Below are 22858 nucleotides of genomic sequence, written 5' to 3'. Positions count from 1 at the left end.
AAGTATTTATTGTAAACATCAGTGAGTTGACATTATTGTTATAAGTATTGTTTGTTGGCCCTACGCAAATATTCTGTATTAGTGCATGAATGTAATGTTCTCATCTACTTTCAATCTGTTTTTTGTTGCCTGATGTACTTACTGGCAAATTTTACTTTTTTTTTTTTTTTTTGCTTTTTTATTTTTAATTCAGGCTTGGCATTGGAGTCGTAACTGAGAATTGAAGTCACATTGTCTGCTTGAAAGCCACTACATTGCCAATTGATTCAGAGATCAATAATTAACATGGATCTAAAACATCTAATTGAATGGCTGCCATTAATAAACCAACTGTAATTTAAAGTTACTGAAGGGTGACAGTAAAGCCATTTTGACTGATTAATGCATGCTAGTAAATTTGTCATTTTACCATGAACTATGGGGAATTCCATGTGGGAAATATTCTGAGATCAGATAGGTAAAAAGTAGGAGTTGGTCTTTAATGCGTTACTGCGATAAATTAATGACAGAAGGTTTAAAAAGTTGCATTTTTTAATATACATTTTAATCGTAGATCGCGTTCCAAAAACACTCAATATTTCTCAGTGCACTATTTCCTGGTACACCGATTCCCCTGCCTGACAGACGCATTAGCTCAGCTAACAGCTATATCAAAAAATTGAGAAATCTAATTAAATTAGCACGTTTCATTTAAAAAAACAAAACAAAACAAAAAAAAACATTAATTGGCTTCTAATTATTTTGATCATTTTTTTTAATATAGTCCCACCTATCTATATCTACAGTATGTATATATATATATATATATATATATATATATATATATATATATATATATATATATATATATATATATTCTAAATTATTAACTGAATTTACAAAAATAATCAATGGACACATTAGTTTTAATAATCTATTGAAAAATGGTAAATTAAGCAGAAAAATTATGAGTACAAAAAGAAATAAATGACAATCATCACCTGCCTGCAAAATCATTATATTGTTATTATCGATAACTGCCACCTTGCACAGCAGAAAGAACAATAATAATTATTACTAAAAAATATATATATATCATTATAGTCCACTGCATGTTGCGTTATGCATCATGTAATTAATGTGATCTCTACTGCTGAGATATTTTTAATCATTCCCACATTTTTTCAGAATATAAACTGAATGACTAAATACCGTCCCAAAAAAATGACCAACATGCAAAACAAAAGCGGCATAAAAATACTCTAATGCAGGGGTGTCAAACTCTCATTGGTGCGGGCCGCATTTAATTTGGGGAGTCATTATGTCTACCAGTAAGGGCTCCCTTAATTAATTGATATTTAATAGAAGAGCAATCGAAGTTACTAATGAATGAAGTGACTATTTATTTTCGTTTGTTTAGAGACATTGTTGATCAAAAAAAAAAAAAAGTCCAAATTGTCTTTTTTGGAAACTCTTAATAACAAATATTCGCTTACATTTTTCATGTTATTATTTTTTTTAAATGTTTTATTAATACTTAAAAAAAAAAAAAAAAAAAAAAAAAAGCAAAAAAGGTAATAAAGAAAAAACAAAACAAAAACAGTAAATACACTGCTCAGTTGTTTTTCGCGTTTAATGGGGACCGCTCAGCGAAAATCGAAAATCTGCAAAGTAGAGGCGGAGCTTATTTAAGTTGAAAAAAAAAAAAAAAAAAAAAATTAATTGGTGCGTTCAATGTTTTTATTCAGATTTAGCAGAATTGGAAAGAGATTCATAAGAGGCATTTTCCCCTTTTTTCCCCCCATAGTATAATTAAAAAAACAAAACACAAACAAACAAAAAAACCCTTACATGTATATGGGTATTTTTTATAAATGCTTTTTAAGCACTGAAAATGTAATGATTATGAAATTAATGAGATAAAAAAAAAAAAAAAAAGGACGCGAAGTTTAAAGCATGAAGTAGCGAAGGATCACTGTATTTAATGTTTTAATTTTTTTATTAAAAAAAATACTAAAGACTTTATTTTCATTTCTTTCATTTTATTTTTTTCTTCATATGACTGATTTGTATTGTAGCTGATCCTGCTCTCTTCAATACATTTTTTTTTTTTTTTTTTTTTTACAGAATTGTAGTTCGTTAAAACACCAGATTGCACATTTCTCCGTGATTCCCACCCCTAGTCTACATGCGTGTTTTCCATTCGTGCTTCTTGACAGTATTGTGTGTCTGTTACCATTCAAGGGGGTGAGTTTGCGCGTGTGTGTGTGTGTATACTTTATGTGTGAGAGTCCGATTTATGTGCCGCAGCTGGCTTCATCTATACATGAGTATGTCCGTCTGTGTTTGTTTGTGTCAAATGATTATGCAGAGCATACAGCAGAACATATGAGCAAAAAGCTTCACCCGACAGCGAGCTGAAAGAAAGTCAAGCATGACTGCAATCGAGTAATACTAGTGCATGGATGGATTAAAAAACAAACCCCAAAAAAATCATGCAATGGGATTCATAATCTCTGATGACTAGTTATCTGCTTAAAAGCTCTAAGCCATAACAATCAGCAGTCCTGCATGGCAGTTAAGACACTTGTACGCTCACTATGGAAAACACAATTACTCTGCTGTTAGTGCTTTTTAGTTCTAATTGACTTCCTGCAACTTGTCTAATTCTTTTTGTGTCTCTCTTTCACTCTCGCTTGGTGGCTTTCTGGAAACCACAGGCTTTGGTAAGTTTTCTTCTTTCTCCGCTTAAAGTGATCAATAGGGATGCAACGATACAGTTAAGTCATGGTTCGGCATGATTTTCGATACGATTCAATACATTTAATGCTCTGAAACAAAAATACAAGTGTTTTTTTTTTTTTTTTATGTTTTTTTTTTTTTTTAATTTTACTAACAAGCAAAAATAACAATGCCATCATATAAACATGCATTATAGTCAGGGGTGCACATAAGTGGTTCGTATGCACGCATGCGTACTGGACGTATACAAACGCGCTGGCCCTCAACGGCTTCCATACGCTTTTGCGTACCGATGGCTAACCACTGTATTTGCGGCGGACACGAGATAATCACTTCTCAAAATGTCGGAGGCAGGCCTCACTGAGTAATTATTTCCGTGCTCCCCCACCCCCGTCAAAGGACAGACAGCCGACAGAGACGTCACCGGAGCTACCGAATAAAGGACTTTTGCTGAAAAGTGGCTGCAGGAGGTACCATGGCTAGAAGTAAATAATGCTCGCACGGATATGTGGTACAAAATTTGCCGTGAGAATCCCAATGTCGCTGATAAGAGCAGCGCATTTTATGTAGGGTCAAAGAATTTCAGCCATACAAACTTTGAAAAGCACGAAAAAAACAGAGCATGTGGCAATTAAGCAAACTATCGATGTCAGGCAGCACCCCACTCGCCCTATGGACAAGTGGCGGAATAAAGTTAATGAAGAGCAGCGCCATGCACTGAGAAACGTGTTTTTGCTCGCATTTCACAAAGCTAAACATGCACGTTCAATGAGCTCTTATGAGGAGGAGGACATCCCACTTTTACAAAGGCTTGGAGTTAATGTGGGAGCCGCATAATGCCCTTTATTTTGAATTAGTACTGCTTTTATGTTTATTTCTTTACATTTCACTTCAAAGTAATGGCAATTTTGTTGTGCCAGTTGATGTTAATCAGGCATTAATTGTTAATATAATTAAAGGTATTTGGCTCTAACTAAAGCTTGTCATAATTTTATCGCATCAGGCGAGTCGGCTCTCAAGCTCAATGAGGACCAAGTCACATCTCCAGGTCCTCCTCTGAGAACCTGGGCAAAAAAAATATGTGCAGCCCTGATTATAATGCATAATATTTATGTGCTTACTTCTAACTGATCTGAAGAAATTTTGTATATAAGTGCTGACAATAATCTTACTGTTTGTAAAGTGAGGCGGGGCACACTGTTAATTGCTATTGCTCTCTTAGCAGGTATGTTTACCAAATGAGAAAAACATCCTATTTGTGGTCCGAGTCCATCTGTGTTACGTACTGAATTAACAATATTTGCAGCATTGTCATTAACCGCCATTCAGTCATGGCGGTTTTTAATTCATCGATGTAGTATATGGACTACGCGTCCCATGATCAGTCTGGGCTCACGCAGCCAATGGCATGGGATCTAACATAGCACATCTAGGTTGCTATTTGATGATATCTATTGTGTGCGGGCGAGCGCTGTCGGGCATTAAAAAAAGTTAAGAAACGCCACACAAGTCACGTCAGTTTACTACTGCACAACACCAGCATTTGACAATTGACTTTCATAAACAAGAGGAGTTTGAAGTACACCGCTCTTAATTTGCCACTCTTTGTTCATCATGTAACCGTGAGTTAGGTCTCTGTGACCCACACTCTTAACCTGTCTGTTGTCAAAGCGAGAATATTCGCAGCAGACAAGACATCAACATTATATTGGCGGTTTTTGTTGTACATAACCGAAAAGACAGTCTTTCTTTAATATGTACCTGTGGGGATAGCATATCAGCTCACCCAAAATGCTGCCAAACAACGGATCTGTACAATATCAAATCCGGCAAGCCGCCTCCATAATTTTCTGTCTTCCCTCACGAGCAATGATCCTCGTGCGCCACAGCTCCCACTTTTCATGCAGTTTGGGGGAGGAGTGGAGTAGGGGGGCAGCTCGCGGCAGGGTTTGGTTTTTCAAGGAAAAGCTTTTAGCTAGGGATATGAGAAAAATAAATTCAGAAAATACATTTTGGGAGCTTTTCATTTAGACCGAATGTTTTTGCATATTAAATCGAAGAGGGCGTATCGAACGGTTCAATATAAAACCGAGTAGTGTTGCATCCTTAGTGATCAAGTGTGCCTCCTCTAAAAATGAGGTGTGGAAGTATATTAGACATAGAGTATCATTGGATAACCTCCCAAAAGCTCCACATTTTAACTTTACGTTTAATACTTTTACAAAATGTAAGACCATTCACCTGCATGAGAACTGCAGAGAATACATCGTGGCAAACTGAGAGCCTGACAGCCTGATACCCTTCATAGTAAGCACGTAGTTGCTGGCTGGCACAGCTAAACACTACCCTTCCGATCCTCGCCTCTGTGGTGGCAAATAAGCTCCATTTTGACAAGCAAGGCGGGCAAGAGGTGGCGAAAGCTGCAATGTGTCAAGAAAGCAGGGAGTACATGACAATGCTAACTGCTAAGCTAACGTGAAATCCACAGTTTCCAACTTTAGTTGTGCAGTACTTATTCCACACAAGTATGGCAGAAACATATAGCAAAAATCAATTAACTACTCTACTACTACTACAAATTAGCTAGAAAATTAAGAAATGCGTAAAGTGAATACAATAAAAGAGCAAACATGACAATATGTGCAGAACTGTGAATCTTTGATCCCTTACGACACCAAGGACATGGTCATAAATGATGGGTTGTATCATCACAGAGTTGGATTGTGGGAGTTGCTGGGTTCCCTGTTAGCATTAAAGGTGCCATATGGAGTAGGGCTGCAGCTATTGAATATTTTAGTAATCAAGTAATCGGATAAAACATTTTTTTTTTAGGTAAAGAGCAATTCTAAATATACATTAGAAAACAAGACATTTCATCTAATATTGAACCATTTTCAGTCAATCAATGTCTTTATTTTCGATGTACATTGTTGAAAACCGCCAACATTAGCATCTCAGATCTACTGTACTCTCGGATCATAGAAGCACTGCCTCGCATCGAAGTCATCTGCCTTAGGTGCGCTATTTTCAGCTTGAACTCTTCAAGCTGAGTCCGATGGCTGGCTGGAGCCCTGGTGGCCATTATTCACTTATATATACCGGTACTTTTTTTTTTTTTTTTTAGGGAAGGGCAATTTTTATTTTTCTGAAAAGATTTCTTTTCTTTGATTGAAAATAGTTTTTTTGATTGAAGCAATTTTTTCTGGGATTGAATGATTTAGACACAAATGTCCTACCAAAATATGGCCCAAACAAAAAAGGATTGCTTCAATCAAAGAAAACAGTTTAAATGATAAAATAAGTGTTCAAAAGCAAATTTCTGAGTCTCAAATATTTTTTTCGCATTCAAAACTTTTTTTCTATGATTGAATTTTTTAAATTTTTGATTGAAGATATTTTTCTTGTTTTTTTTTGTTGTTGTTTGAAGCAACTTATTTTTTCATTAAATAATAAAGACCCAAATGTGGCCCAAATGCAAAACTACATTACTTCAATCAAAAAAGTTGTTTCAATCAAAAGAAAAATATTCAATCAGAGAAAAATAGTTTTGAAATGCATTTTTTGAGTTTCAAATTTATATTTGCATTCACATTTTTTTTTGATTGAAATGACTTTTTTTTAATTGAAAATATATATTCTGATTGAAGTGACTTTTTTTTTTTGATTGATTCTGATTGAAGTGACTTTTTTTTTTGATTGAAGCAACATTTTTTTGGATTGAATAAAGACACAAACCTAGCCATCTGCAGGGCTAACGTTACGTGAGCGAGTGACAGCTTGCGATATCCTATTTATTAGCGCTGAGAAGTGTACTGCTTTAAGATGGCGGTTGTTTACTAACGCCATCCAGTCTGTCATTTCGCATCTAGTTCTACATAGATGTCATATCTATGAGACTCATCAGACGCTACCTGCTACTACCATAGCATCATGCGGGCGTAATTTTTAACAACGTCGGAGTAGTTTGTACCGGCTGTCGGCTGCGGTAGGCTTTTTTTATTTTTATTTTTTTAAATGTTTCTTCCTCTACGCACGTGAAGTCAGTGCGTTGTCCCGCATTAAAAGTAGTCCGGGTAAAACGTGATGCTTAGAGCTGGCAAAATTAAACGATTCCTTGAGGTGAATAAAATTACTCGGACCAGTTTTTAAACTCAAGTTACTCGAGTATTCGTTTCAACTCTAATATGGAGTTTGTCACTTTTTTACTTGTGACTGCCACCTCCGGCGTCAAGCGTAACTGCACCCTGTGTTAAGGTTGTGCATGGTGCATGCTCGTCCGAGCACGAACATAAAGAAACGAGCGTTTGGCCCATCAAATCAGCACCAGAATTAATTAGTGCTAACATTCCGAAACCCAGTAATTCTCACACTGCAACATGCTACTTTTCTGTCATGTTTCTACTCAAGCCTGGCTAATTAAATTAGGACTTCTTGTTGGCTGTAGGTTCTGTGTTAGCCAGTAGAGGGCATGCACATTCTGGGCTAATAACATATTTAAGGAGCCGGGTGTTGGTTCTTCAATTTTACCTCGTTTTGTAATATTTTGCATCACCGACTGCTGAGATTTTCGAACTATTTCACAATAATTAGTCTTCAAACCAATATAAGGGACTATGTTTTTCTTTAACTTATTTAATTACATAAAAGAAAAGGCAGACAATGTTGAAATGAAAATGATGATGTGAAGTAAAACGGCCAATTCACAAATGCTTGCATTACAATTTTTGAAATTAAGTATTTCAACATCACTTAATGTTATTGTCAAGGGATTTAAATTCTATGAAAACATACATTTTGTTCCTGTTTTAGAATTGACATACAATCTTCCACTTATGTAAAATGCAAAAGTTTTATTTATTGTTTATAAAAGATATTTTTACATGTTGCATTATTTACAATTACATATTAACTTATATAGAAAAGCATCACTTCTTTTACTGAACCAATTTTAAAAATGCTTCTCACAGTGACTTTAATGCCCCTTCATTGTTAGAGAAATAGTTATAAATTGGACTGTTGATTTTAAAGATATTTTTGAATCAACACAAAATCACAATCTATGTCAGAAAAATTGTAATATGATTTATTTCTAAAATGTTTCATTCCTAGTTTGAATGCATTTTATTGTTGGACAATCAGCAATTACTGTTTTTATGTTGCACATTATTTACTTTGTACATCACAAGCTGGAGTTGTGGATAGATGCTTATTTTTACTCACTGTTGCAAATCCATTGTCTGTGATAAATTGCACAAGACCTCTGAAAATGGGTCATTGGGTTTCTCCCTTCTCATCACCATGCACCTTGTTCCACTTTTGCACCCAGACCCTCACTGCTCGAAAGGCAGGCATCTCGTTCGCTCTGGTGAATCGCTCCACCCTGAATAACGAGGACTTGGTGAGTACCGAGTGAGCATGCTTGGCCTTCATTGTTTGGTTACAGCTGAGCTCATTGGGGAACAGATGTGGTTCAGTATGCAGGATGATGTTGTCAGTACCACTAGGGCTATACAGTGGCTTATATTCCTTGGTTGCAAATGTTTGGTCAATATCTACACCTATTTCCACTACTGTGAAAATGGCTAGATGATGGTTTGGACAGCAAAAAAATGTACTCCTTGTAAGGTTCTAAAAATTAACTACTATCAAAAATTAATATGGATGTTTCCATGGCAGACGTTTTATCACAAATGGACATATTTACACTCGTCTCACAATTTACTTCAACGTGATATTCTGGCTTATTGTCGAACTTGCATAAAGGACATTTTTCTCCGATTTTGGCTCTCCCCTGAATCGATGTTGAGTCCCAATTAAGAGAAACAAAATTTTTCAGACATCTCCATTTTTCCATTAGGCAATAAACGGGTAGTCCTGCTGGGACTGTAATTACTTCAGTTCAAAGATGCCATCATTCATACAAAGACATTAAATAATTGAATGCTAAACCCATTTGAAATCTGTTGATAACTAAAACAATGCTACAGAATCATTAACCTTATGCTTGTTTTTGGCAATTCGTTGCATGTTTTCTTTGTTGTTTGTGCCCGATATTGAAATGTGCGTGCGCCATGTCAAAGTTTACCACATCTATCAATTTATTAATAAACACCAAGTAACCCTGGAAGGCTGAAATAATAGAGTACAGGTGGAATACAAAAGTCAATGGAAAGAGACACTTTTGTGGTGACCTCCAAAGCTGTCTCTGTATTAATTGATTGCAATTCGTCTCTCCCCGAGGGGGAGGCGGATTTACTGTAAGCGGGAGAGGAAGCCCTTTCTCTTAAAAAAACAAAGCTGGCAGACTAGTTATAACTTGGTGCCACATGAGGACTAAAATTCTTGCATAAATTATGGAACAATTTCTAAAGATAAAGTACAGTGGTACCTCTACATATGAAGTTTATTCGTTCCAGGACCCTGTTTGTAAGTGAAATGGTCGTAGGTTGAGCAGGATTTTCCAATACGAATACATTATAATCCGATTAATTTGTTCCACAGCCTGAAAACCTACACTAAATCCTTAATAAATGCTGCTGGTACTATTGCAAATAGCACTTACACAGAGAAAAACAAATAAATTATAAATAAAAATCATAATAATAATATAATAATAGCAATAATAATAATAATACCTGTAACAATGTAACAAATGGGATTCTACTGTGGCGGATGTCTTTTGCGTGGTGTACCTGAACGCACCGAGTGGCTGACTTGACAGAGTGAGGGAGAGAGGACTTTTTAACTTTGTTCAGCTGGGGCGGACAATAGGCATGTTGTGTTGCACAAGTTCTGAAATCAATGATTAAAAACCTGCTGGTTATTTTTTGGTTTTTGTTACGACAATAATAATTGTCACCTTAACTTATAAAGACTGCCGAACGGAGGTCCGAGGAGGACCGTCAAGATTCTAGACATTCTACGGCCGTATTGTCAAGTCAGTTCACGGGCGCGCCCACCATGCTCATATTTTTTAATCATTTCCATGGTGAGCCTCACCTTTTTCCTTTATACCACCTGCACTGACATTCTTGGAACCCATGTTGATTTCTCTCACATGAAAATCCGGTGTGCGTCTTGCGGGAAAACAAAGTAACTGTGGCGCTGTCATAAATCGTCGTATTTCGAGCATGTCGTCGGATGTAGAAAGAAACAGCGACTCAAATTTTACGTCGGATGTCAAAAAAATTGTGTGTCGAAGCGATTGTACTGTATGTCGAGGTACCACTGTGTTTTGGCTTCATTATGTCCTGTTGCCTAAGATTTATTTCAACATGAGCTTGGAAATGTGTTTAATGTTGTAATGTTAATGTTGTAACATGTCGCATGCAAATAATCTTTGTGGACACAGTGAATGCTCACATTTAATATGCTAACAAATAAAAGGAACATACGTAAAGACAGTGTGAAAGCAGTTTAGATAAAGATGTTCACTGTATTTGGTTCAGGCTACTAAGCTAAACTGATGAAATCTTACAACACTTACAGTCAGCGAATACAAAAAATACAGCGAGATTACCAAGGCATTTATCGATCAAGGCTGTACTATTTCTCATATGAGGTGATCAAATGCTAACATTACAGAGGATATAACATGAGTACAAAAAGTCACTTGGCAAACCAATAAAGGTTTTTCTCTGTACCTATTAACAGGTACTATTAGAAATGGACCATTTTATATCCGAAAATCAAGCGGCAGAATGAGAAGGATTTCACATCGTGTTCTGATGTCAGCTAATTTTTCCACTAAGAATTGCTACAATGCTAACTGCTAGCATTCTAATTTCCAAGCAGAAAAAGCAATCTGAGTACAAAAAAGTGCTAAGGCAAATGAAATAGGATTTCTCCCTTTATATTGAGATTATCATATAACAAATGACTGCAATGGTGGCACAGGTGATTGAGTGGGTCATCCACTGATTTAAGGATGGGGGATTTGAATGCAGCTCCCATTTATGCCAATTGTAGCTGTATCCTTGGCCAAGATACTTCACTCTACTTGCCTGTGTTAATGTCAGAATGAGTGGCTGAAGTATCTTACCACCATCAAGTCTTGAGTGAAACAATAATGCAATGTAAAGCGTCTTTGAGTGTCATGTATAGCATTGTATAAATCCAATGCAGTATTATTATTATCATCATTCAACTGGTATAGTATCATTTAACATAGTATCAACCCTCTAAAACTGTTATATAATAATTATTATTTTATATCTCATCTATTCAGATATCATTACAAATGAAAATTGCCACAATGCCGCAGGCTAACGACCGGTATGCTAACATGCTAGAAAAACGTTCTTACTTTTTCAAGAAAACAGTGCACTCAGAGACTAATTAAGACACAGCGTCTATTAAATTAAAGGCCACTAGTTCACGATATACTGTAGCCGTGAGTGAGATTAGAAGGATTTTAAGGATGGACAATCCAGATGGAGCAGAATAGACATGAAATATTCATTGTGTTTATTAGTGCAGCCGAGCTGCTCCCTTTATGAATTGAGACTGTGCATCCTTGTAATCAGGGGACCAAAAGGGGCAGCTGTTGAGAAGTCTATTCGAACGAAGGGGCAAACAGAGATTTGTGTATTTTTGTGGTCGAGTTCCCAGTAAGGCTGCAGATTGTGTGGTTGTGGTAAGTAGGCCGAGCAGATGTCAGAGTTTTATCTGCTGCGTTAAGTCCAGGAGAGTGCTTCCCTGTGAGGACTGGAGGAGTGGGCTGAAGGGCGAGTTGGAGGGGGGAAGTGCTCCATATAAACAATCATATGATGTTAGGGAGTGGAATCGGATCAACGAGGGTGATGAGAGAAGAATGGAAGGGACGGAAGGCAGCAAGTGATTCGTCATCTCTGTCATGTGGCGTTGACGTGAACAATTTGGCATCCACGTTAAACAAGCTGCCCACCACCTTCCGAGTAGGGATGTCCCTCCATCTTACACATCTTGACTGGTGTCCACCACTCTTATTTACTTTCTATACTTTACATGTTTCAACTCGCCTGGCATATAAGAAATCTGAATCAAACTTTCAATTTATTTGCTTTTTAGAGCAGAATAGAACATTGTGTCCAGTCCAGCACAATGCAGTTTATTAGTTGTGTTGTTAACATTACAGTACAATAAGAACTTTTTTTGTGTTTATTGCCCAGCAGTAGCTGAACACTTAAAGTTCTTTAATTGGAGCAGCACGAAGATTCGGCTCCAGTCATCAAATTGATTTTGCCCGAGTTACCGGGGAAAATTACAAAATTGTGGTTTGTTGGACACTGGATTATTGACTAGTTTTTAAATAAAATATATATTGCAAATTTTGACCACCTTTAGAAAACAATGTGTCTGACGTGGAAGTAGCTCACCATCAAGGAAAGAACAAAGCTTTGAGCAGCTGAGGTGAACCTGAATTTAATACTGAAAACAAGGAGTTCGAAACCAGTTGAGATCAAGACAAAATTAAAAATGCATATTGATACAAGTTGAGAACAAAGAATTTGAGAAGTCGAGACCAAGTTATGAAAGAGTCAGGGGCCATATGGGGAAAGTCGAGACCAAATAAATACCGAGACCGAAACCATGCAAGACCTGTATAGTGCCATGCAGGTAAAACAGTTTGAGAACAGAGCCAAAGACTTTGAGAACCTGAGATCAAGTCCAAACCGAGACGGTTAGGTTTTGTGTTGGTTTTCTCCTAGTGTGACTTGTCCCTGTGATTGCCCATTGATTTTACCTGTTGTGCCTTCTCATAATGTATCCTCCAATCTGCCTCCTCCTGTGTTACACAGCTGTTACTCGTTGTCACGTTACCCCTTGTCTACGTGTGTGTATATAGGCACCCAGTTTCTTGTCACTCCTTGTTGCTTCATTGTCAATGTAGATGTCAAAGTCCTGTCCAAGCCCTCGTGTATTAGTCCCTCCGATAAAGTAAGTTTTGTTTGAACCTTGCCTTGTTAATCCCCAGTCCTTTTGGTTGCACTTTGTGTTTTTGTTTGTTATTATTAAAACCTTTTTTGAGTTCAATGCCACCTGCCTTGCATTATTGTTTCCCTGCATTTGGGTCCACACAACCTGCCTGCCCACGCATTTCCTGACAGATACGTTAACAATGTGAGAACCATCAAATGAGATCAGGGCAAGTCAAAACTATGTTAAAACCAAAGTCAAATGCAGTCTTGTATGACATCATTTTCAGAAAACAAAATTTGGTGAACTAAACATGATGGCAGTTTGGTCTTCATAATGACACTAGTCCAGGGGTGGGCAAATCGGTCATCGAGGGCCCCAGTGGGTCCTAGTCTTTGTTCAAACCAATTCAGTATAGACAATGTAACTAATGAGATTTCTGTGGGAACAAGAAGTATCTGACTGCAATCAACTGATTAATCTTGTAGGACACCAGATTCGTGAAAGGTGTCCTGTTGATGGGTTGGAACAAAAACCTGAACCCTCTGCAGCCCTTTGTGGAATAGTTTGTCCACCCTGCACAAGTGCATAATGTATCATTGCTATGGCAAAAATTCAGAGTGGACTAGAGGCCAATCTCTATACCTGCAACACAACTAACAACCTTTGTGACTTCTGTACCTTTGTGTTTCGGGAGAGGGTGTTTGGACAGAGTGGCAGACAACACAGACAAGGGGTGGTGAAAGGGAGAGGTAAAGGGGATCCAAGATCTTGACTCTGTGCTCTGTTATTCTCACATAGATGTGGCGTCTGTCAAACACTTATGTTGTCTTGCACCACACAGCGAGGGTTACCTCAAAGGGTGACTCACACCAGAGCTCTTCACACTTCTGCTGGGTGGTGTGATAGGCAGCATTGGGAGAGAAGCTGAAGAGAATTCATGTACAGTGGGGCAAATAAGTATTTAGTCAACCACCAATTGTGCAAGTTATCCTACTTGAAAAGATTAGAGAGGCCTGTAATTGTCAACATAGGTAAACCTCAACCATGAGAGACAGAATGTGGAAAAAAAACAGAAAATCGTTGTTTGATTTTTAAATAATTTATTTCCAAATTAGAGTGGAAAATAATTATTTGGTCACCTACAAACAAGCAATCTCTCTGGCTGTCAAAGAGGTCTAACTTCTTCTAACGAGGTCTAACGAGGCTCCACTCGTTACCTGTATTAATGGCACCTGTTTTTCAACTCATTATCGGCATAAAAGACACCTGTGCACAACCTCAGTCAGTTACACTCCATACTCCACTATGGCCAAGACCAAAGAGCTGTTGAAGGACAGCAGAGACAAATTTGTAGACCTGCACCAAGCTGGAAAGACTGAATCTGCAATAGGTAAAACGCTTGGTGTAAAGGAATCAACTGTGGGAGCAATTATTAGAAAATGGAAGACACACAAGACCAATGATAATCTCCCACGATCTGGGGCTCCATGTAAGATCTCACCCTGTGGCGTCAAAATGATAACAAGAACAGTGAGCAAAAATCCCAGAATCACACGGGGGGACCTAGTGAATGACCTACAGAGAGCTGGGACCACAGCAACAAAGGCTACTATCAGTAACTCAATGCGCCACCAGGGACTCAAATCCTACACTGCCAGACGTGTCCCGGTGCTGAAGCCAGTACACGTCCAGGCCTGTCTGCGGTTCGCTAGAGAGCAGTGGAATAATCCAGAAGAGGACTGGGAGAATGTGTTATAGTCAGATGAAACCAAAATAGAACTTTTTGGTAGAAACACAGGTTCTCGTGTTTGGAGGAGAAAGAATACTGAATTGCATCCAAAGAACACCATACCCACTGTGAAGCATGGAGGTGGAAACATCATGCGTTGGGGCTGTTTTTCTGCAAAGGGACCAGGACGACTGATCTGTGTAAAGGAAAGAATGAATGGAGCCATGTATCGAGAGATTTTGAGTGAAAATCTCCTTCCATCAGCAAGTGCTTTGAAGATGAGACGTGGCTGGGTCTTTCAACATGACAGTGATCCCAAACACACAGCCAGGGCAACAAAGAAGAAGCATTTCAAGGTCCTGGAGTGGCCTAGCCAGTCTCCAGATCTCAACTCCATAGAAAATCTGTGGAGGGAGTTGAAAGTCCGTGTTGCCCAACGACAGCCCCAAAACATCACTGCTCTAGAGGAGCTTTGCATGGAGGAATGGGCCAAAATACCAACAACAGTGTGTGAAAAGCTTGTGAAGAGTTACACAAAACGTTTGGCCTCTGTTATTGCCAACAAAGGGTACATAACAAAGTATCGAGATGAACTTTTGGTATTGACCAAATACTTATTTTCCACCATGATTTGCAAACAAATTCTTTAAAAATCAAACAATGTGATTTTCTGTTTTTTGTTTGTTTGGTTTTTTTTTCACATTCTGTCTCTCATGGTTGAGGTTTACCAATGATGACAATTACAGGCCTCCCTATTATTTTCAAGGGGGAGAACTTGCACAATTAGTGGTTGACTAAATACTTATTTGCCCCACTGTATCTTTTCTTCCATTTTTATGCTGACTTTGCTTGGCAAACATTTCACCTGAGTCTATGGTCGATGGTCTCGGCACCCTAAACCAGAAGTTACTTTACACATCGAGACAACCAGAGATGAAAAATTTCATCATGATCAATTTTCATTTTTTCACTTTTGACCTTTCCAAGGTGACTTGGCGATGTTGGTGTGGTGCCCTTGTGCCCTCTATTGACCAGTTTCTACTGCTAGATGGGTTAGCAACAATTGGGGGAACAAATCTTGTTAAATCATCGAACAGAGGCAGTGAATAAATCTTAGACATCTGCTCCATCTCATCGCCCCCAGATTAAAAAACGGAAAATCTCTCGCCGTTTCCTTTGGCGTTTCATTAAAGGGTTTCAGCTCTTTGCATGAGTGACTCAGTCTCCGCATTTAACCTGGCCTTGTTGTGTCGTCATCTGGCATCATTTAATCATCTGGTGGTCTGAGTGGACAGTGCCGAGCCGCTCTAAGATTCTTTAACACATGGGGGACGAGAGGATGGCTGACACAGACAGAGATTTATCTAGCCTCCATGGAGCCTGTCTTTCTTCTGCTCTCACTCCATCTCAATCTGATCATTCCCATCTTTAAAACCTTCTTTACGACGCACATCGATTCGTCTTTCAGGAATTGGCAGGGCCCGCTCGTTGTTGATGGTGCCACTGCTGCAGTAAAGCATTCTATTTGAGCAGGTTTCTGTCAAGATGGGCTTGTCAACTCCAGTATTTGGTGTGGAGAAGCTTTAGTCCGCCAACCAGTCGATTGGAACAAAGCCTTCGGGGCTAAGGATGTTGTTAATCTGAGTTTAACGAGATGTAAGGCTGATTTTCTTTCATATGCCAGGACCTTTCCTGTACTTAGAGGGTAATCAGAACGTGATAAATAAAACTTGGGATAATTAATGACTCAGATCATGCAGTCTGACCTTTAAACGATGCGGCAATAATGACTGATAGCTGTCGTTTTTGGGATACCATGCCATCTTAGACTGCACGAACACGAACACAAGGTGCTAACTTCTGTAGTTCATTGTAATCCAACACCTCCATGGGTATTGACTATACAGTTAATCTCTTAAACTGCAGTTTTGGAAATTTGTGAATGTAGCAGACTATAGTCATTCATCGGTATTGTGTTATGTTTTAAAAGCTACTTTAGTTGAGACAGTCTGATTTCTATTTAGGGTTTCCCCAGTGCATCTGAGGGGCAGTTTACATGGCGACTATGCGACACAAAGACGCAATGACTGAGTTGTGTACTCGCCTCGCGTGCATTTGGTGTCGGCGAAGACGAAAAATTCTGAATGCTGCCTCCAAAGTGGAAGAATCCGATCGCGGGGGGTTGAGGGGGGGCTTCCTCGCCATGCATATCAAAGGCTCCTGCGGCGCGAGACCGCGTCGTTAACGTCAGCACTCGTACACGTCACATTGGGCGTGCGCAGCGGTGCTACTGAACATTAAAAACAGCAAATATGGCGGAATGTCGGCTTTAATTTACTGTTTTAATAATATTTTTAAATTAAATATGTTGAACGTTTCAATTTTTGTGGCTTTTTGAGTAAAAAAAAATGACATTGCTTCGAGTGGGCGGGCATATTTTTTTTCCGGGCTGAGGGAGCTTGGTGGGGTCAAAGGGCATCATTCTCTGTCGCCCGGTAAATCTGCACTGCTCCCTAGGGCCTGACATGAATACTACATCGTTTTCATGCGGAATCGCGACATTGTTCAAATGGAGACGCAAATGCAAATGCAAATTTGACATTTTTCGTATTCTCGGAGAGTCACCATGTAAATGGCCCCTGAGTCGAGCGGTCTGCTACGATTTTTTTTTTTTTTTTTCTTAGAATAACATTTATTGTTGCCTTATTTCATATAAAAGGTTTTAGGAGAATTTATCAAAAGGTAAGTCTGAAACATTTGTTCAATGTTATTCCTAACACTTTTTTTACCCCCCCCCAGAAACTTCACGTCTTTAAAAAGACACTTCAGGCCTTGATATACCCAATTTCTTCTACAACACCACATAACTTTGAGGTGTGGACGGCCACTGCACCCACTTACTGCCATGAGTGTGAGGGGCTGTTGTGGGGAATCGCCCGCCAAGGCATGCGCTGCTCCGAGTGTGGCGTCAAATGCCACGAGAAGTGCCAAGACCTGCTTAACGCAGACTGTTTACAGAGTAAGTCTCAAATTTAATTGTACTGACACGCAATTGCACTGATCAATTGAAAATACATAGTTTCACAAAGTACAAAGGCTACAATTATGGTTCATTTAACAATGCTCACTCAGGCACTTGTACTCATTATCATCCCTAATCAGTAGTTTAATCAGGGTTGTCCCTTTGTAACAGTGTTGGCTAATAGAAAAGTGCCGCAGGATACTAGTGCCTAGCACACTCTTAAATGGATTAGCTACACCGAAACACAATGTTTTTAAAGGTATTATAGTAGCATAGTAATCTTTCCTGAATCATTCTGCAATTTATCCTTGTCGATGTGATAAGGATGAATTGTCTCCCATTACACGAACACAGTGTTCCTGCTATTATAGCAATTAATTCTTTAAAGAATAGTTTTCTGTTCTTTAAAGAATAGGGGACATATTCTTGGCTACCATACTTATTTACTATCTTTTTAGGGGCAGTGGAGAAGAGCTCCAAGCATGGGGCGGAGGACAAGACCCAGAATATCATTATGGCTATGAAGGAGCGAATGAAGATCCGGGAGAAGAACCGACCTGAGGTGTTTGAAGTGATCCAGGAGATGTTTGACATCTCCAAGGAGGACTTTGCAACCCATCTCAAGACAGCCAAGCAAGCTGTGCTGGATGGCACATCTAAATGGTCTGCTAAAATCAGCATCACTGGTAAGCACGATATATTTTAGATTTTTGTTTTAGGGTAGTTACCAGTTGCTTTTGTCAGTTGCTTCACATGTTTTATTTATTTATTTTTTTTTTAATGGGAAGTAAACAAGTTAAATGAACCATTATGGACCCAGCCAACAGCCTTGACCTGGTTAAGACAATCTTTCAAGATTTTTTTTGCAAGGCTTCACAAACAATAAAACTACAATCCTCTGAATTAAGATGTTCAAAACATTAAGTGTCTGAATTTCCCTTACAAATTTAAACTATTACTATTAGTGCTGCAGCGATTAATCGATTAATTCGAGTATTCGATTAGAAAAAAAAGATTCAAATTAAATTTTGATGTTTCGAGTATTCGTTTAATTTAAGTGGCGTTTTAATGGTTTATTTTGAAAGTGTTTGCTTTGCCTTCTAGTCTGCTTCGTTTCACACGGCTGAATCCACGTGCTCCCTGTTAAGACCAACATAAGTTACGTTTTTGCTTGAGCTGATTTTTTTTTTAATGCATTCGTTATTTAGTATATAGGTACTTTTAGCCTATTTTTGTGGGAATATGAGTCTGAACCATTTGTTAAGAGCATTGTTTAAAATGTTAGCATTTTATAGCATTTAAACTAGCGGACTTTTGCTATGTAAGATAGCCAGTTCTTTTGTTGTTCATAGATCCTCATTTATTTTTTATACCGTTTGAGGCTCAGCTCAGGTAATTTAATTTGTCATCTTACTTATCCGATTACTTGATTATTCAAAGTAATGGTTCATCGATTAATTGACTACGAAAATAATCGATAGCTGCAGCCTTAATTACTATAGAAAATGAAAAATGCAGGGGGATTGTGCAATGTTGCTCAGTTGTCCTAGGCTGAAATAACAGTTCACACATGCCAGAAGTCAATTGAATTCCTGTAATACCAGAAGAAGACTCTTATGTACTCTGCAGCAGTGGTGCCCAACCTTTTTTGCACCACGGGCTGGCGTAATGTGCGCATTTGTTTCACGGACCAGCAATGTGTGGTGGAAAATGACAGTAAATATAAAATACCACAATGTGGCTAAAAACAAACTTTAGGTGCAGGGAAAATGTAACTCACCATACGCTGAATCAGCCTTTTTAACAGCGGCCCCTCCAAAAACATGACGGCAAATAAGGTTTCTTGACTTTAGCAATACGGTTCGCCACAAGGTATGATGCTTTCAGTGCATTTGCTTTTTTTGCCTTGTTTGCTAGCTTTTAGCTACTTATTATGCAGAATTGACTTGGTTGAAGGCTCCTTTTCTGGCTCAGCAGGTCGCCTTTTCCCTGTGAAAGAGCTGTCCAAAGATGTTGCCACCTGCAGCACATCCAGCAGCAGCTAACGTTACTGTTTACATGGTCTCACGCTGAGCTGTGCAAACACCCCAGTAATGGCGGCCAACCACTAGATGGCAATGTACACAAATCTTTACTCGGATTACTCAATAGAGTAGACAGGCATATTGATGTGTCAAGTGGCACAGGCAAGATTGCGGACGTAAACAAATGATTGATTATTTCTCTGCGGCCCGGTAGCAAATGCGCCAGGGACCGGTAACGGTCCCTGGCCCAGTGGTTAGGGATCACTGCTCTATAGTACTGTAAACAAATGCCTAATTTGCTTCCCTGTGATTACTGAAATAATGATTAGTTACGTGACCATAGCTCTATTGTGAACTGTTATTCCAGACCGGCATTTTCCATCAGTTTTCATTCAAAAATACAATTACATCTGATCGAAGTTTATTTATGTATTGTGAATAGAATGTTAAAACAGTACAGTACAGGACATTGCATGGAAACAAGTGGCATCCTTACTGTTTTTAAACATACCGCTGTGAAAACAAAAGAGGCACAGGGCCCTGCTTCTGGCAAATGTTAAACAAGCCTCAAATAAAAAACCTCCCGGAGGCACTGATGTGCGAGATTTTTGTGGAGTTCACTCTCAGGTTAATCCCACAACTGGAAATGCTCACATAAGTTTGCACAGTAAGCTCTGGAAATGAGCCCACCAGCATGCTCTTTGAGATGCCAATCAAAATGTCAAGCGCCTGAGTGGAATTTGACACGACAGCTCTTGAGTGCCCCTTCAGTTTTTGGGATTCGCGTACATTTTGGGATCACTCTCTCAATTTCATGGGTTATTTCATGCTTAATACAACCTAACATTTTCGGGTGGTTGTAAAAGGGAATTGATGATCCGTCCCTAGTCGTGAACTTTATCGTCTTTGCCAGCCTTTCTAGTAAAACAGAGTGATGAAAATGGCGTCTGTTACCAGCTCATGTCGTAGTGCCATTATATTATGTCATGATCATATTCACACACACACAAACAAAAATCTCCATTCACAAAAATATTACTTAATAGTAAATTATATGCCAAACCCATTCTTGTCCTTTTTTTGTCAGCTATACTTGGGCCAACAATAGAAGGAAGGTCAGCCTCATTCTTAGGACTCCAATCAATCCCTATGGTAACTGCTGTTTGTCAGGCTCAGCTCAGTTACTGCCCATCTTGCATTTTGGTGTCAATACATGAGTAAGCAGCAGAGACTGAGGCAGTGAGGCATTAATAGAGAGTGCCAATATTGGATTGTGGGGGGAAAAAAAGAAAGGTAGGAGAGTGAGCTTTTGGAAAACTCAGGGTTGCCTCTGTTGCTATCCCAAGGGCCTATTGAATGTCCCATTTTAGAATGCAGGTATTGAGCGGTTATTTGGTCATCATTCATTAAATAAGGAATGACTGGCAGTCTGGCACTGACTCCACAGCTCTTATGAGCTATTTTGCCATTATCCTTTGGAGGTGAACATCAATGTCCATGAAAACTTTAGCTCTCTAGGTGATGATTATGATTTTGCACCATTAGGAAATTCTCTAAGTTCTCCTTCTTGTACTGTTGAAAATGTGTAGTTAACAACGATTAACAGTATTGTATTATGTTGATTTACCTCTAGACCTTGCAAGGATCTCAATATGGCACTAATAAAACGTGCGATGCCATATGTACTCTTCCTTTCCATCCGCCATAATACCACAGAAGAAGAAAACATCCGCATACACGTAGTGTAGGGTACTAAAACGCGGTGCTAATTGCATTGGCAACTATTTCTGTCATAATCAGACCAAATTAAAACTAATAGAAAAACAGAACAAACCTATTTGTTCATAGACGATTGTCAAATCAATAATATTTTTGCTGAAAATAATCAGGTTGACGAATGAAGATCAGAAATGGATGGCTTAAATCAGTCGCAGATGTTCATTGACCCTAAAATAAATGTAAAAATATAGTTGTGTTTTGTGCTTTTGGGAATTGTGTGGGGGCGTTGGAAATGAGGGAAACACAGATGGATCCTGAGTAGGGTTGAGCATCAAGCATTGAGCATCGATGGGTCCCGCTTCTAACACTCTGGTTCTCCTGGAATTTCGATTCCATGTTTCGATGCCCTGACCGCCGAGCGGGAAAAAAATGCTGCCAAAAACCATGACGAAGAAGCCACAAGATGCGCGTGTTTGTGCATTGCAACTTAATCACAACCATGGATACAATGACGCAGCACTCAAAAGTTTGGCTTAACTTTATAAAAAAAAAAAAAAAAGAGCAGTCAGTTTAGTGCAACATTTGCATTACAACTATATCATGCAAAGGTGGCTGCACGACCTATTACGCACGACCACTTTTATGGAATATAGTCACGCCACGTGCAAAGCTAGCTGAAAGCTACGTAGTTGACACGCTGCGCCGTCAGAACCAGGTAAGTAAAACAATACATTACGTCTGTCTTCTGCTGTCCCAGCGACCCGACCCTGGATTACGCAGTAGATGATGGATTAATGGATGGAAGGAATAGTACGAGAATAAACCGTACTATTATCGTATTATAGAACTAGATGCGGAATGACAGACTCAGCGGTCGTTAGTAAACAGCCGCCATTTTGAAGCAGTATATGCCTCTGTCAAAATCAACAGTATTAAAAGGATTTTTGTTTTAGAAACTGTTGTGTTGCTTATTTAGAAAGATGCAGCCATATGAAGCATTCGATTACTTTTTTAATGAACTCATACCAGTGAAAACAAAGCATCACATCACCAGTGTTGTTAATAACGGCGTTACAATATAACGGCGTTACTAACGGCGTTATTTTTTTCAGCAATGAGTAATCTAATTAATTACTTTTCTCATCTTGGCAACGCCGTTACCGTTACTGAGGCGGGAAAGGCGTGCGTTACTATGCGTTACTAAGTTGGTTGAATAAAAAAAGTCTGAGAGAAACGGACTCACGGGGACGAGAGCAGAGCAGGAGTGGGGCCGTTGCAACCGCGATGCTAGGTGGCTCCAATAATACCTGACTGTAGCCATAGCCGACAAACTACGCCCACATGACACGGTAGATATCATATTATAGAATTAGATGCAAAAACTGACACAGCTGCATTGCCAACATGTTTTAAGGACTACATGTGTTAGTAAACAGCCGCCATCTTAAAGCAGTAGACCTCTCAGGAAGGCCCTGATGTTGAGATCCTTCCTAGCGAACCTAAGTAACTTTTTTTTTTTTTTTTTTTTAATCTAAAATGCTTCTAAATCGGCAAAATCTGAACTTAAATCTATCTTTAAATGATGAAACAGTTTTAAAACTTACACATGTTTAAAGTAGACAGAAGGGAACTAATGCATTAACAGGTGCAATTTTAACAACTTTAACGGTTGATTCACAACTTTAAATGACTTCCACACATAGCAAAGGTTACTAGCTAGTTATCGCAATACCCTTGTGTCTA

The 22858-nt window shown here is 38.8% G+C and overlaps 1 protein-coding gene across 3 annotated transcripts in view; it reads left to right on the top strand.

Annotated features, from left to right (window-relative positions):
- The window catches only part of LOC130919528 (protein unc-13 homolog C), a 291333-nt gene that overhangs the window by 68908 nt on the left and 199567 nt on the right, over positions 1 to 22858 (top strand). For 2 of the 3 annotated variants that reach the window (XM_057842337.1, XM_057842322.1), the window contains exons 6-8: positions 8048 to 8119; positions 17150 to 17369; positions 17831 to 18058. In XM_057842337.1, coding sequence (XP_057698320.1) covers positions 8048 to 8119; positions 17150 to 17369; positions 17831 to 18058 — 520 coding nt within the window. The remainder of the gene's footprint in view (positions 1 to 8047; positions 8120 to 17149; positions 17370 to 17830; positions 18059 to 22858) is intronic. The other variant, XM_057842330.1, reaches the window with a different exon arrangement.

Source organism: Corythoichthys intestinalis, chromosome 1 (genome assembly GCF_030265065.1).
Source record: "Corythoichthys intestinalis isolate RoL2023-P3 chromosome 1, ASM3026506v1, whole genome shotgun sequence".
NCBI lineage: Eukaryota > Metazoa > Chordata > Actinopteri > Syngnathiformes > Syngnathidae > Corythoichthys > Corythoichthys intestinalis.
This window is presented reverse-complemented; position numbering and strand designations above follow the sequence as displayed.